At 45.7% G+C, this 17,006-nt stretch overlaps 1 protein-coding gene across 1 annotated transcript in view; it reads right to left on the bottom strand.

Annotated features, from left to right (window-relative positions):
• LNPEP (leucyl and cystinyl aminopeptidase) overlaps positions 1-17,006 on the bottom strand; it is a 324,877-nt gene that overhangs the window by 19,829 nt on the left and 288,042 nt on the right. The window contains exons 16-17 of the mRNA XM_086960959.1: positions 15,703-15,843; positions 10,776-10,857 (exon numbers count right to left, since the gene is read on the bottom strand). Coding sequence (XP_086817085.1) covers positions 10,776-10,857; positions 15,703-15,843 — 223 coding nt within the window. The remainder of the gene's footprint in view (positions 1-10,775; positions 10,858-15,702; positions 15,844-17,006) is intronic.

The following is a 17,006-nucleotide window of genomic DNA, read 5'->3' as shown; positions in this document are numbered from 1 at the left end:
CTATGGCAGGCCTTAACAATCCTGGACGCAGAGTGCTTGGTTTTATGTGAGAGGTTGCCCTAGCATGAGCTGAGCCCCTCTGCAGCTTTCGGAACCATCTCCTTATAGCTGTGCCTTGATATAGCCATACCATATACTCTTAAGTGCATTATAATGCTCGCTGTTAATGCTAACTTTGTTTTGGCTTTATCAAAACATGTTGTGTAATGTGTCAAACACTTTGGATAACTACTACTCCGCCAGCTCTACCGGCAGGGGTAGCATTTCACCCTTCTAGAGGGAGAAAACATGTAGTTACTGGTTTACCCAGTTAAAGTTAAACAGAGCCTCAGCATCACAAAATGGATGTTGCTGCCACAGACACGAGTCTGCCCTCCTGTTGCTGGACGAAACTCCGGCAGGGGAGGCCTGGACAATAGGTTTCCTGTCCAAGGAGGTGCTGGCACCTCCCCAGACATGCTTTTGTGTAATGGAGCAGGGAGGGCTGCATTCAGTGAATGCTTTCCAGACACTGTCTGAAGCACACATGGTGCTCCATGCATTTCCCAGTTCAACCTGGTTGCTGGGACACTCTACTCCAGCTCCGGCGCAAAACTGGACAAAGGGAAAGGGGTGTAACCAACCCCTTCCCATGTCCACCCATTGGATGGACCTTAAAGGTAGTCCAGCCCTTAAACGTAGTATAAGTATAGGAACCCAGTCCCTAGGACTTTAGATTACCCTGGACGAAACTCTGAAACATATATCCTGGACCTTCGACATTCCACTTCGACTGGAAGACGGAAGATATCTCCCTTGTGGTCAAGGAGTGACCACCCTGTTTAAACAGGCACCAACAGCAACTTTGCCGGTCTGCATTTTCGAGGCTCCCGCCGGATCCCGAAGAATCCGAGACACAGGACACGGACTTCCAGACATCTCTGACCCGACCATCGCTCACAGCACAGCTGAGACCAGTGGCGGACACGAGAGACGTGGGACCGGAACTCCTGGACATCCTGCATTTTGCAAGCAGCACCTTCTTCATGAGGTATCTCGAAGTTGTGCAGTGGGGTGCTTGAAACCCCAGACCCGAGCAACATTTGCACTGAACCTCAGAGTGACCCGTGGGCCCCGCTTTTGCATTTCAGCTCGACGCGTCTTCGCGGTTCCTTGCCTGTTGGCTAGTGAGCCCCCCGAAGACCTTTCTTTGAATCTAACTTGATTTCCTGGTTGCTCCAGGTTTGCTCCAACTTCCCTGCAATGGAGAAGTTTCTCAGACCTTGCTGGTCTGCACCGAAGCCCATCTCGACTTCCTGTGTGGGTTGAATTTGCCAAGGCATGTTGGATCCAGTCCGGATACAGACACCGCAGTCAACTAGATCCTTCGTAGGACAGCTCGAATCCAGCTCCTGGTCGTCGTCGACGCCTCCTGGTAGGCGTCAACGCCTCCTGGTCCTCGTGGCTGAAGAGACCAGCTTCACCTCTTCACCTGAAATCACCCGACATCTGGTGGCATCTTCCTATCGCCGCCCTGGTCACTGGCAAGTGAGCCAGACTCTGTCCCTTCTGCTTTCAGGTTCTACAGATCTTTGATCCACCCTTGGATCCACCCGGACACTTTTCCTCTGGTCGCCCGCAGCACTTCTTTGCAGCTTTCCATTGAAAACGACGACAAAACCCGACACGGAAAGGCACCTATGCACCCGGCTTTCCTCGGTGAGGTAACACAAGTACTCCTGTGCTCGCGTGGGTCTTCACTCTCGAAGTGTCCTAGTTTAAAAAGGTTCCATCGTAGTACATCCGGAAGTGTCCTTAAATTGTAAATTTGTCACTTGTTCGTTTCCCATAGAAAGCCAATGGTAACCCGCGGCTGTGTTTAGACACTGCACGCGTCTTCCGTGGGCCTCCTACTTCCTAAACTTTGGTTGTTTAGAGTAGCCCCACCGATTCCACAGGCCCTGGGGCCTGCTTTCAAATTCTCACGTGGTTCTTCTACCATTTTAGTATATGGTTTGTGAGGCCCCTAGGGCATAACTTATACTGTGCAACTTATCGTATGCTAATTGAGTAACTTGTAATGTACTTTTACCTCTGACCTCGTAAAGAGTGCAGAGGGGTTGTGTTTAGAATAAATACATATATATGTGATATATACCTTTTGTGGTGTGCTTTCATTTGGTACTCAAGGGATTATAATTGGTAAAATGTAAATGTAGTACACTTGTAAAGTGCACAGCTGCCCCCGCAACGGGGCGTCCCGGCGCTGTATAACGCTGGGGAACCCCTCCTGGGCACCCCCAAGGTGAAGCCAGGCATCCCAGTGTTGTTGGGGCCGTTGTGGAGATTAAGCAAGCTATTGCCCAGAGTTGCAGCGTGGGACCCATGATTAGAGTAGGCGCTGAGGCGAGAATTATCGAGTCCGCGGACATTGAGCCCAAGACCCTGCCGCGTCGGGAATTGAACGCTGGTCCCGGGCCTGATCTCTGCTCCAGAGTCTGCCGCTTCTAACCAGTGAGCCACACTTCTCCACATCAACTCGCTTAATTTGCTCTCTGAAGTCTTAGCCGGAAGACTGCTCGTCACTGCTACCCGTAGGATAGCTTTCTATAAGGTTGACTTTACAACCACCATCAATAAGGGTCGATTAGACTTGTGCGAGGTGCCCACTAGAACTAGTGGACATCATATGCCAGGTTAACTTCTCACACCTCGCAGCTGGATCAGTCTTTGAAATTGACTCAGCAGACATTTCCTAACTAGACCCAATTACTTCCACAAAAACTTCAGAATACTATTTGGTTTTAAACTAATATAGGAGGTTTTTTTTGAGTCTTTGAATTAGGGGATCAGTCCATTGAAATTTTCACATTTTCGTTAACAGAGTTATCAAAGGTTGCAAGTGAAGCTTTAAAGTGAAGCAGGTTTTAAGACCTGCATTACTAGTAAGCTTGTTTCGTTAGACATGCCTGTGTCAGATAAGAAATTATTAATTTTCAATGGTGGAAGATGGTAACCTCAGCACTTGAACTCTCTCTTGTTTAGCTGATGGACGACAAGGGTATCCAAATCCAACCAATAGTTCTTTTTATGTGTATGGGACTATACTTCAGCTACTGCTTCCAATGTTGCAAAGTATATCCCTGGGATTCAAGACAACACCCCATTGGCCATTTGGTAGGTAAGAAATATGTTATGTAATTTGGCAACTGAATTTAGATTTGATACAGACTACTCAAGGTGGTTGACAAAAACCTACATTAAAACATGCTAATACATAAAAGCAATTAATAAGTCATCTTACCTTGATCAAAATGTTGAACGTAAAACAATTTATTCTATTAAGTTAGCCTCTACTACTCTACCATTTTGTATACAAGACCCTATTTTTGTGTTTCTGCTGGGACTTTCATAAAGTTAGAAGTTACGCGTTAAGTGAAAGCTGGTTGTACTGATAATGCTTGTGTGTCAGAGTAAGCAGCCCTGCCCTGCCTAAGGGCCTACGTGCACAGATGTCTAATTTGTTTGCCCACCAACGCCTGTAACCTCCCTTGCCTATCTACAAAGATGACATGGGTATGGGTATATCAGGATTCAACAGTTCAGCATGTAGCATTATACAAAGGGGTTGTGTAAGCATTATGTAACAATGACAAAGTGGTTTCAATGTGTTTCACGAGGCACCGAAAAGTATAAATGCCATGTGTGAACTTGTACTTGTTAGCCCCTCCCTCCGGCACTTGCAGTGTCTGAGTGATGAGACTCATCTCATGAGATATAATAAACCTGTGTTTTGTTCCACTCCAGTGTTGATCCTCATTTATTGAACCAGTAGACTAAAGGGTGTCCCTGCACCAGTGAGACTGATAGGAATCTCACTTCTACAATTGGCGACGGCAACGTGGGACCCCCATTGAGGGACACAGCTGGACCAGAAGGAGGTTGTTTTGCCAGGATAGAAACACTAAGGGGTGTCCTGCAGTCTGAGGTGATTTTCAGCTTATCGACTTGACCTTTGTGAAGGCTGTATGTCTCAACTGGGGCTCTTCGGTTGGCATTTTGGTGGGGATCTATTGATCAGAAGATCAGCAGGTGGGAACTGGAGTACTGCGATCAGGTAGGATCAAATTGCTTGTCTTTTTTAGGTTTTGTGTTAGTAAAAAGGCTTTACTCAAGTTTTTGACCAGTAATGTGAGAATTTTTTCTCATCTTTTTATTTTGGTAGAAGAGTCTCTTAACGCTATTGTTAAGAAGTATTTGGTAAACATGCCTGTTTTGAGCACAACATTATGTTGTTTTACAGCAAGACAAATGTTTTGGAAGAACGACAGCCAGCGCTTCTAGAAGCACTCTGAATTATGAAATGTACATTAAATACGGTATTTCTTCCATACTGTTTAGCACATTGTGGAACTTATGTATGAAGGCAGATGCCAGTTTACAGTGGCCACTTAAATGGTACCTTTGATTTAAACACACCGCAATATGTAGAAGAGCAGCTCTTTAAAAGAAAAAGTAGGCAGAGTATGTTTGATGCCGTAGGGTTATGGAGAAAACAAATTAAACAAAAACAGATTAAAGAAAAGGATAGGAAGAAATTTGAAGAACAGACTACTGTACAAAAAAATAAAGAATTACAAATAAAAGCACAAGAAGAGAGTGTAGAAAGTGATGAGAGAAGGGTTGGACTTAAAATGCAAAAAGTATATATGGTTGCCTGAAATCTGTGGCAGCAACTGCCATTTCAATCAGCAGGACTTGTACTGGACCACAAAATGACGGTTTTTGTTCCCCATTCAGTTGATATATTATTGAATCAGACTAAGCACTTTGTTAGCACCACATTTTACACTTAAAAGCTGCCTGACTTTGAATCCAGCTACTTTGTGGCCATTGCCCTCTGATTAGTCCAGGGATATACATGACTGTATTTTTACCACTGAAGAACAAAGGGTCGAGTGGACCTGACTGACATGCCCCTGCCCGATGTTCAGGGTGAATTGTATGTAGATGGATCTTTATTTAAGCTACCCGATGGCACCACTACTGCAGCTTATGCTATTACCACACTGCATACAATTGTGGCGACGGCATGGAGAGTTAGTTCAAAATTGCTGACTGCATTAACACTACCAAAGCGAGTGGCTATTGTCAAGTATAGTGCGCACCAGGAAGTAGTAGATAATGTTCATTATCAGATTCCTGATGAGGATGTACATTCTACAATGGCCCACCAAGAGACAGCTATAGCAGAAATTACAGTTGAAAAATTACATTATGATTTCATAGAAATAATAAACATAGAAGGGAGCTCACAGAGAAAGATGTCAGATTAATAAAACATACAGAACATGTCTTATTCAAATTAGAACCAGATGATGTGTGCAAGAACACCATCAGTTGCAGAAATGTTACTAATAATTGGAGATAAACTCATTAAAGGATTTTTGATGGAATTGATTGGAAGTTTATGTAACTTTCTGATCACAGGGTCACAGCAACTAAATGAAAAAAACAGAATATTGCAGGAGAGCAGTATAACTTTTCTAGGTTGTCCTATGGTACTGAATCCAGCCAATATATTTTTTCGCATTCCATGTGCTGAATAATGGCTTACTGTTATTGTTTTTTTTCAAGTTCATGTCACAGTGTTATTGCATGAGAATAGGCAGGAATACTGTTAAAAAGAAGATAAATGCCTCGGACACATAATTAGACAAGGAGCTAGAAAGGGGTCACCAGAGAGAGTGGAAATAATTCATTAGATGAATTCACCTCAAATTCAGAAACAAGTCAGGATGTTTTTTGGGAAAGGATGGCTGCTGTAGTGAGTGGTTACCAAATCTTTCCCTAGTGGCTAAGCCTTTACTGAGGCTGACACACAAGGATGTGTCTGATCCGCTTCCACTGGACAACAATTGCACAAAAGCATTCCTAGAGTTGAAAGAGTAAAAGTATTGCACCCCCGCACTAGGAGTGCAAGTTTATTTAAAAGAAAATACACCAATTTGCAGTGAGAGCGAGGGCTGCGCCCTCTCAGTGCCTGTTCAAAAACATGAATGTGTTCAAAGGTCTGTGACGTATTTCCCAATGACCCTTGGCCCCAATGTCACAGAAATGCCCAGCTGCCTTAATTTAGTATCTATGGTAAATGTCAGGCACAAAAAGAGTGAGAAAATCATGATAAAATGTCCAATTTCTGAAAAGGTTCCTTCCTTTGTAAAGTTGTTTTGCAAAAAAAACTGTGACCAAGAAATGTCTGAATTCAAATGTATTGAGCTTTTGTGATGAAACTGAACCTGAATGTCTAGGTGTCCTGAATCTATGCATAAAGCTCAGGTTAGACTTCAAGGATGAACGTCTGATTGAACCAAACAATGTCCTTTTTGCAGTTTGCCAAGGTTTGAAAGGTAACAATGACAGATGAGGAGCAGCACAAGCTGTGCTCCCTATATATTATGTTGTCAGAGCTTCATGGCTTTCCATAGTTACATCAGCCCAAAATTCAAAATTGATTGCCCTTCCCGTAACATGCAGTATAACTGCTCAAATGGGAGTCATTATTGTCATGGGAGAGACAAATGCTAATTCAGTTATACAATATTGTGTCTTGTTAGAAATTTCACAGATGAATCTGAAAAGGATACTGTTTATTTAATGCTTATTTAATGCTGACACTTGTAAAGAACTAAAAGAGGTAAGAGAAAATATTTTATAAGCACAACAATAAGGTTGTATCGGAAGAAAATATGAGAAAAATGACAACTGTATAGTAGCAAATTTGTTATTTGCAAAAACTGATGCCCAGGTATGAATTGCCAGTTTCTCTGAAATCAGATCATAATGAGGTCTTCAAGATGATGTGTGCAGAACCATAGATTGAACAACAGATTGGATTGTAGCTATCTGCTTGAAGTTTCAAGCACAATAAACACAAAGACAGTACAGAGTTACACTTTGCAAGCACAGTTACACTTTGCAAAAGACTGTTTCAGCATCACTGAAGTGGCTGAATGTGTCCACGCAAATGTACTTGTGAAAAACACTGATCTACCCGGAGTCTCCAGCACCAACAGTAACAGGGAGTGGTCCGAGAGCGTGCGCGGCAGCACCGAGCAGTGCCGTACCTTATGGATCAGTGCATTTGAAATCATCCAGTAATCAATCCGTGTACGTATGTCGTGGTATGCCGAGTAGTGTGTGTAGCCTCCCTGCTCTGCATTCCTTTCACACCACACATCACTCACATCCAAACACACTAAGACCTCTTCAAGCTTCCTGGCAGCCGCCGATGGGCTCCTGGTAGGTCCGACAGATCTGTCCCTGTCCGGGTCTATGACCAAGTTAAAGTCTCCTCCCCAAAGGATCTTAGCATCCCCCCAGTGGGTAACTATTTTAGCTATGTCTCTAAAGAATTCTGGGCAGTCAAAGTTGGGGCCATAAACATTAACTATAAGCAGGTCTGAACCCCTGCCTGTGCATTTGGAGATGACATATCTGCCTTCAGGATCCCCTTTAAGGAGTGTGAGTGTAAGCGAAGACCTGGGGTTAACCCAGTTCAGTACTCCCCTAGCATGTGTAGTGAAACCCAACGAGTTGATATTACCCACCAGCCCCCTAAATTTCAACATTGGGCTCAAATTGTGGCAGAGGGGTCCCATGTTAGTATATAAAGGATCATGTCTGGGTACATTAAGCACCTCGCCCTATGTCCACCTGAACTTTATCAGGCTGGTCTTCCGGTCCTGGGCCCAGTTCTTGATAGCCTGCTGCAAAACCTTGGGGTCCGTAAATATGTGCGACTTCCCCTGTCTGTTCACTCGAAGCTTTGCAGGGTACAGCATGGCGTAATCCACACCCAGCTCGCGCAATTGCTTTTTGAGGGGCACAAAATGTCTGCGGGCCTCCTGTACCCTAGCAGTAAACTCAGGAAATAAGGAGAGTTCCGACCCCTCGTACTTCAAGATTTTCTTTTCACTGGTCACACGCAGGGCAGCGTCCCGATGGTGGTAATTGAGCTGTTTCGCAATGATGAGTCGCGGGGGCGCACCGCGGCGGACGAGGCCCCAGGGCCCTATGTGCCCTCTCCACAACAAACATTGCCGAGAAGACACCTTCCCACAGCAGAGAGACCAGCAATTTCTCCATGAATTGTTCCATATTGCCTGTAGCTGTTGTTTCGGGAAGGCCCACAAGCCGTAGGTTGCAGCGCCGGGAACTCGCTTCTATATCCTCTGTCTTATCCTTCAGGATGCAAATGACTTTTCCCAGTTGCTTATGGTCAGCATCCAGCGTGGTGTGAGCCTCCTCAACCTCCGTGAGACGCCTCTCGGACATATCCAATCGTTCGGCGTGTTTGTCCAATCGCTCAACTATTCTATCCATCCTATAAGACATGGCGTCCATTTTAGTGCCCAACACAGTGATGCCGCTCTGTAATGATTGCTCCATGGACTTTAGGATAGAGCGGATGTCTTCATCTGCATCCTCCTGCACTGGCGCCATCGCCCCCGTACCCCTGCCTGGGCCAGGGTCTTGCGACTTGGATCGTCTTTGTTCGAAGGACAACTTGGATTGAGTCTTATCGCCTTTGCCCATTCTTGTTACGAGTGCACACTTCAGGCGGCGACAACAGGCAAGGGGATTCTTTGGGTTAGGTAAGTTCTGCCCACGGTTTCAGACTCTTAACACACAACCACCGTGGCCAGTGGGGACTCCAGAGCGCTCTCTCCGAGTCACCATGCTGCCGTTATTTTACACCGCGTGGCAAATCTCACCGTGCACAGGCAATAGACATAGGGTGTAGCCAGACCAGCAAGCCAACGTCTCGGTGTAGAGGGGCACAGCCTCGGGTTCAGCTCAGTCCATCACTGTCTCCTCTTAGTGAGCCCGTGCATCAGAGAGGCTAGCCGGTGGAAATACTTGTAGGACCTCCCAGTCGCGGGACAGGCCTGTTGCGTGCTTTATTGGTTTGGGCAAGCTGTGTGTAAGCAATAGACGGCCCCAGGGTTACAATGGCACTATCTACTCTCAGTGTCTCTCTCCGCACCTCATCCGTAACTCGCAGCGTTTGCCCCTGTATATGCAGAGTTCTCACCAGGCTGGTGCAAAGGTCCTTCACATGATGCGCCCCTTCCCCGTATTTGCACTAGTGGCAGCGCCCGCCGCTTCCGTACGCTACAGTAGGCCGGGGCGTTTCGGGGCCCAGCTGCGAAGGATCTTTCCAGCTCTTCCTGCCTCCGGGGAGTCAGCAGTTGTGGGACCGGCTCGCCACAACCTCTCCGGGTCCCCTCCGGCGCCGCAGCAGCTATTTATTAGTAGTATATGCGCCTCAGTTGTAGGATTATTTGCCAGATCTTTGCCAGATCTTGTGTCGGCTCCACGGAGCTTCGGGTTTAAGCGGCCATCGTGTTCCTGAGAAAGCCCTCCCCCCCAGTGCTGCAGAGTTCTCTTGCTTGGACATGGTTTGCTGGCAGGAGTTTGAACAGATTTAAGTTATAAAAAATTGCCATGAGTGAATAGTGGACTGTCCTAATGGAAAACGGTGCACTGTTGCTAAGAATGAGATGGGTCTACATCCAGTGGAGGGGTCCCGCCCCCAACCCTTTACACTTAGAGGCTGCATCTCACTGGAGAACCGTGCTTCCACTGGCATTTTTGCATGGCATGGTAAGGTGGAATCTAAGTAACAGAAGGAAGACGTTTTCAAGACAAAAGCTTCAAGCTGAATCAGAAGGTATTGTACTGTCACCTCCCTGATGATGCGGAACTGAGTAATGGGGAGAGGATACTGCTAAGGTCCATGAATACTCTTCCTGAGTAGCTGGCAATGGCTATTACTAAGGTTGCACTAAAGCCAGTGGGGGACTAAGTTGAGGGCTTGTCAAGCAAGATGGTATGAATTGAATGGGGGGGGTCGGAGAGGGGGGGGGGGTAATAAGAGGAAACTAAGGTCCAGGTTCTGGAAAGCAACAAATAACTCGTTTGACGACTTTATGGTTGCTGAGGGCTGTAAGGTTAGTAGTGTCTAAGTTGGACACTAGGTTAGAGACGGTTACAAATCAGTGGCGAGGTGTCAGGGTTTGAGTGCTGGACACCCTGGCTTTATGCCCCCATAACCTAAAGACTATGTAGGTTTTACTGGATTAGCTGTCAAGAGACCTGTGTATCCTGGCTGACAAGGAGGTAAGAGCAATGGCTTTCAAAGCCTATAAGCTCCCTACATATAAGGCCTGAGGAGGTGAGACAGGAGGTGGAAACGTCATGATTGTACTTCAATCCGATGACCAACAAGATAACCTATTGCAAGCAGTGTACAAAAAAAGAGATCCAAGAGGAGGGTCGTTTGTCTGCTTCTCTTTCCAGAGGAGTGTTCAGAAACCTTAGCATGGAGGAAAGTGTTACTGGAAGTCAGGGGCTTTCAGGCTTCCGTGGAGCTCCAAATCCAACTGCGAGTGTTCCACAAATGGAGGAAAAGTGTTTATGAAGCAATATCTTTTGTGAGAAGCTTTGATGATTGAGGGGTGAGATGAGGGTTCTCCTTGGACTATCTCTAAGTTCATGTTTTGCTTTAGTCGCTCCTCAATGAAGCGGACACTCACTGTTTATGGGTCTGATACAGTGGGTACTATTGATTCCTCAAGGCAGGTGGTGCTGATGCAGGATGCTGGTTGTTTTGTTATCTGCAATGCAATTGTTAGCAACTAACTACGTTACTTCCAGCTAGGTCGAAGATTGTAAATAATTTACAAAAATAAAACATATAAATAAAAAATAAATAAAAATCATCCACTCACTTCTTGGAGGTGGGCTGCTGTTGAGAACTGTGCGGTAGTCCGAGTAACAATACTCTGGATACTAAAGGACCCAGGTTGGAATCTAGATAGAAAAACAAAGAACAATTCAGTAAAAGTGGTTAAACATATGAGCTATGCACAATTTAAAATGCGGTGCTGATACGGTCCTTTTTAACTTTATTATTTCTAGAAAATTACGGAATAACTACATTTGTAGACATGTATTTGCTAAAATGAAGAGTGCAGTGGAATTGCTGTATAAGCAAATGATGAAGAAATAAAAAATAAAAAAAACGTTGCCCTGTAACTTCAATTTATTTCAGAATCCACCACTTTAGATTTTGATACCGGAATGTGGTGAGAAAATGTCACAGTCAGTCAATCAATCAGCAAAAATCTGTCAAGCGTGCTACTCACCCGCTAGGGTCTCAAGGCGCTAGGAGGAGGGGGAGCTGCTACTGCTCGAACAGCCAGGTCTTGAGTTGCTTCCTGAAGGAGAGATGGTCCTGGGTCAGCCGAAGGTGGGTGGGGAGGGAGTTCCATGTCTTGGCCGCCAGGTAGGAGAAGGATCTTCCTCCGGCGGTGGTTCTGTGGATTCGTGGGATGGAGGCGAGGGCGGGGATGGAGGCGAGGGCGAGGCTGGCGGGTGGGTGTGTAGAATGTGAGGCGGCTGTTGAGGTATTTGGGGCCCGTGTCGTGGAGAGCCTTGTGTGCGTGCGTCAGGAGCCTGAACGTAATCCTCTTGCTGACGGGGAGCCAGCGCAGGTTTCTCAGATGGGCCGAGATGTGGTCGTGGCGGGGGATGTTCAGGATGAGTCGTGCCGAAGTGTTCTGTATGCGCTGGAGTCTTTTCGGGAGTTTGGCTGTGGTTCCCACGTAGAGGGTGTTCCGGTAGTCCAGTCGGCTGGTGACGAGGGCTTGGGTGACCGTCTTCCTGGTTTCGGTGGGTATCCACGGGAAGATCTTACGGAGCATGCGCAGGGTGTTGAAACAGGATGACAAGACAGCGTTGACTTGTTTGGTCATTGTGAGCGAGGAGTCCAGGATGAAGCCCAGGTTGCGTGCATGGTCCGTTGGCATGGGGGCGGGGCCCAGGGCCGGGGGCCACCAGGAGTCATCCCAGGCAGAGGGGGAAGGTCCCAGGATGAGGACTTCCGTCTTGTCTGAGTTCAGTTTCAGACGGCTGAGCTTCATCCATTCCGCGATGTCTTTCATTCCTTCCTGGAGGCTGGTTCTGGCGGTGGTGGGGTCTTTGGTGAGGGAGAGTTATCAGCTGGGTGTTGTCAGCGTAGGAGAAGATGTTGAGGTTGTGTTGGCGTGCGATGGCTGCAAGGGGCTCATGTAGACGTTGAAGAGGATGGGGCTGAGCGAGGATCCTTGTGGAAAGCCGCAGATGACTTTGATGGCCGTGGAGCGGAACAGGGGGAGGCGGACTCTCTGGGTTCTTCCGGCGAGGAACGAGATGATCCACTCCAAGGCCGTTCCTTGGATTCCGGTGTTGCTGAGGCGCAGTACTAGGGTGCGGTGGCATACAGTGTCGAAGGCTGCAGAGAGATCTAGGAGGATGAGGGCGGCTGTTTCCCCTTTGTCGAGCAGGGACCGGATGTCGTCGGTAGCTGCGATGAGGGCAGTCTTGGTGCTGTGGTTTGCTCGGAAGCCGGACTGCGAGGGGTCGAGGGATCCGTTTGTCTCGAGGAAGGCGGAGAGTTGTTTATTAGAGGCTCAGAACTCTGGTTGAACATTTTACTTTGAAACATTTGCACGTTGAAAACAAGAGCATGGTTATTAAAATGAATGCTGCCTGTAAGCACTATTTTCAAATTTAAGGTTTTCATCTGCAAAAGAAGCAGGAGAACAGAACAATTCAATAACATTTGAACGTGTTTCTCTAGAAAAACTCTGCAACTTCAAGTGGAAATCTTCTGCACTCCCCTCGCTTTTTCACAGAAATATTTAAGTGCATAACATCACTAGTAAACAAAACAGAATTTGTTGAAAACAGTGGGACCTCCTAGTACATTCGTGAGATGTATGTAATGTTAAGGCTGGTAAAAACTAAAAGTGGTAAGGCGTAAAATTTGTGTTGGAGTGCACCGCGGCGAGCGAGTCTGAACGACCTAGGGGGGTTTGCTGGGGGTTCTCCCTCGAGAAAATTTTGGAAAAAGAGTGTGCAGACGGTGCATTTTCAAGGAAATTTGAGAAGGCAAGAAGGTTAATAAAGCAATTGTGAAAGTGCAGTTTTATTAATAAAGAGATGTCATATGATAACATAGGTAGCTGCTTATTCAGTAGAACCACAGAGCTTCACATCAAACTTCAAGATAACAATCCTGATTACCTCACAGATATTTTTATTTATCAAACAACTAAGCAGGTCATAAACTAGCAGCATGCAGGTCAAACTAGAAGCATTCAAGAAGAAATGTCAGGATTAACGTATTGTTCACTTTTTGTAGACAAAATCAGCATGTCTGTTTTTAATAGCTGTGAACGTCAACACACAAACACAAAACATTCTCATTTTACTCTGCCATATTACGGTCATGGTTTTCTGTCCCTGATACTTACATGTTGAAAAATTCGATTTTTTATTTGAAAATGTAATTGCATTGTAAATATAGAGAAATTTTCATCCATTTTTTTAATTGCAACAAAATGGTGACTATTGTAAATTTTTGTTGAGATCCTCCCTCATAGGTGCCTGTGAGAATGAGATAACAAATGGATACATGATGATGGTCCAGAGCTCACTTCTGGAAGGAGTCTTTTGAATTGCATAAAAAGCCAAGCTTAACACCATTCCTGTCTAAAGCTGATGATTGAGTTGTGAAACCATGCTGCAGTGAATCACACACCTCAAAAACATTTCCAGTTGCCCTGTGTCAGGTTAACAAATTAGTTCTTCAATCCAGAAGTAGTATCTACAAGATCTGAGGATTGGCCGCATCATGGGGACTGGACTGCCAGACTCCTGCACTGGTGCCCGCATGAGCATTTAACCTCTTGGGCACCATCATGGTTTCCTTCTCTGCCTCCCGAGAGTGTCCTCTTTCATTTTCTTTCAGTGACACACAGGGCTTCAAGTGGGATGAAAAAACTGTGGGTCTCTCATAGGGCCAAGGCAGCTGTAATTTCGGCCGTGTCTTAAGACAGTCAAGTTAAAAATCTGTGCTTAGCATAGTGTGTGCCCCAGTGGTATTTTGCTGCTTCTGTCCATATGTCCAGATATATAACACAACAAGTAACATTGCTCCTACATACACTAAGCCCGGACTATTGGCTTTGTCAATGGCTACAAATTGCATAAGATCAATGAGCAACTACTATGACTTTTTGAACATAATATTGCAAATACTTCCGTTCTTGTGGGCGAGGTTGTGTCGTAAGGCTAGAGCTACCGACTTTAGAGCTGAGAAATCATGTTCGAGCCTCAAGTTGGCTCAATATCCTGTGATTCAAATATGTCCAAAACCTTAAGTCTGCAATAGTACAACCAATCACTGCCTTTAATGAAACTTCAGCAACTCGCTTTTTCCGTTTTTTTCGTTTTACATGAGCACCAGTTACCAGGACATATAATAGTTCCTGGTAACTGGTGCTCATGTAAAACACTCTAAGTTAACGCTATAATAAAAGTGAAAAACGAGTATCTTTAAAGTTAAATTAAAGGCAGTGACGGGCAGTACTGTGTAACCGGTCATAACTGCCTTTGACGTAACTTCAAAGAGACTCCTTTTTCAGTTTTATTTAGTGCAAACTTGCAGCGCTTTACATGAGCACCAGTTACCAGGACATATAAAATGTCCTGGTAACTGGTGCTCATGTAAAGACCAGTACAACCGGTCACTGCCTGTATGTCCTGGTAACTGGTGCTCATGTAAAGCGCTCCAAGTTTGCACTATATGAAACTGAAAAACGAGTCTCTGAAGTTACATCAACGGCAGGGAAGGGTCACTGCCTTTGATGTAATTTCAAAGGCCTGGCATCGGCTCAGGCAAGGGGCCACCACGACGGGGAGCTCAGGCCGGGAGTTCTCCTTTTGACTCTCTCTCTCCACACTCCCTGTTGTTGTGCGTACTGGTGTATACCTACGCACGCGGGGAGAGAGAGAGAGGCTGAGAGCCAGGGCAGATTGACCAATCACTGCTCGGTTTCAGAATAAAGCCTTGTGATTTTTTTAATATGCTCCAAGTCCCGTGGACATGCCCATTACCTCTGGCTCTCCATTCTTTGCCTAGAGATGCTAAAGCTGCCAAGCCAGGTGCTACAAAGCAGCGCCTGGATTGGCCAGGGCAGGACAACTCGCCGCTCATCAGGAGACCGGGCATGTGACTTTGACACCCCTCCCCCCGGCTCCTTCATTCTAGAGGAGAGTGTGCTGATAACTGTGCATTTCGGCTGGTCAGGGAAAGGCACCGACCAACCGGCATGCGCAGTTGTTTACACTGCCCTTACTAACTGACTGACTCCTCCTAGCCCTACCTCCCTAAGCCGAGAAGCCCAGGCAGATGTAATGACGTGAGTCACACTCACATGATCACCCAATGCGGAGACTTGCGCTGACTGCCGTGGGCGGGCTGAGTGATAAGTGTAAGGAAACACTACACTTATAAAAGTTATTAATAACATTTATTACACATATTTTTAGTTTTTCTGACAGCTACCTGGGGCAAAATAATGAGGTGGCGACACCAATACGCCCTCACGAAGGAACCGCACCTGGTTACTTTTCTCTAGTATGAGACATCATTAGACAATTGATTTGCCTTCTTGGGGAAGGTGCATTTGGGGTTCGGTTGCAAGAGGGGGCGGTATGGGGTGTGTCTGTGTTTTGTTTCTTTGTATTGCAAAAGCTGTGGTGTGATCGGTAATTCGGTCTGTGGCTGTTTCATGGCTGGTTCCTCTCGCCAAACATTTCTCCACTTACTTCACTGTGAGGGCATCCCAGTTATCCTTCACAAAGTCCCAGGACAACAAGTGCCCCGTCACACTTTTGCTGATGGTTGCTAGGAGTCGTGGCAGCTCCTGGGCCCTGATGACGTCTCCTTCGAGGCCCTCCTGCATCAACCTAGTAGGAGAATGAGAAAGGTGTGTAAGAAAGACATCTACAGGAAAGAACACATTTATTTCAGGTGAAGACTAGCCATGAAGGAACAGCTATGCAACGATTGTTGGGCAGAACATTGTGGTATCCACTTGTTGGACCGTCTATCATTCAAATGAGATTATGACTTGGCAAATCTCTTACGTCTCTGCTGTATGTGGTTTTAATGTTCAATTTTAAGTGCAAGGGTTGGGCCTCACTCCTAGCCAGACTCCTCCCCACTATCCCCCTGGATCTGAAGGATGCGCGGCTTGAACTACTGTGTTCACTATCACAAGACAATGTAACTTTCCCTCTATTGTTATACAACGGGGATAGATTGCAACCAAAACTCACAGGCGTGCACACTACGGCACAATGACACTTTGAAACCAAGACCTATTACTCACTTCCAGCACGACTCCTCCCCACTATCACCCTGGATCGGAAGGATGTGCGACTTGAACTACTGTGTTCACTATTACGAGACTATGAACCTTTCCCTCAATCGTTAGACAAAGCGCGAAGACCTCTACTGCACCTTGTGGCATCCTGTTCACTACCACTATAATATGTGTTTTCCTCTTTACAAAGTGTTGTAAAGCGCTCCGATACCTTTGGGTCGGACTAGCATTATATAAAACTCCTTAATAAATAAATGATAAATTATTGTATTGTGTAGGAGTATGTATAACTTCGTAAATACAAGTCAAAATTCAAGAAAAGGGTGCTATTAACATCAGACTTCGAAGTGATAAGTGTGTAAATAAAATTGTATCACTTGACAGGATGCTAACATTGCCTATCACTCAATAAAACTGGCGCCAGAAGACGAAAACCACAAACAACGAAATTAAAACACATACACTCAAAGCTTCAGAAGAACAACTGCTTTTTTCTACCAGTTTTAATTAAAGTACCTGCACCTTCAAAAGAAAAAAAACCTTGAACCGTGACTGTAAATTAATCCAATAAATATTCCAAATAAACAGAGAGAACATGAGACGAGCATAAATAAGACAACACGAGCTAGAAGTCAATCAGGATTCTGCTAGATTCGATCCAGGACGCTCATGTCATCTTGAGGAATACCTCGAGTCAGAAGTTTGGGATTTCAAAATGCAAACATTTCAGGACGCTGACTGGTG

This window comes from Lissotriton vulgaris, chromosome 3_1 (assembly GCF_964263255.1).
Source record: "Lissotriton vulgaris chromosome 3_1, aLisVul1.2, whole genome shotgun sequence".
NCBI classification, from domain to species: Eukaryota; Metazoa; Chordata; class Amphibia; order Caudata; family Salamandridae; genus Lissotriton; species Lissotriton vulgaris.
Note: the sequence above shows the minus strand (reverse complement) of the source record. Positions and strands in the feature narration are given on the sequence as shown.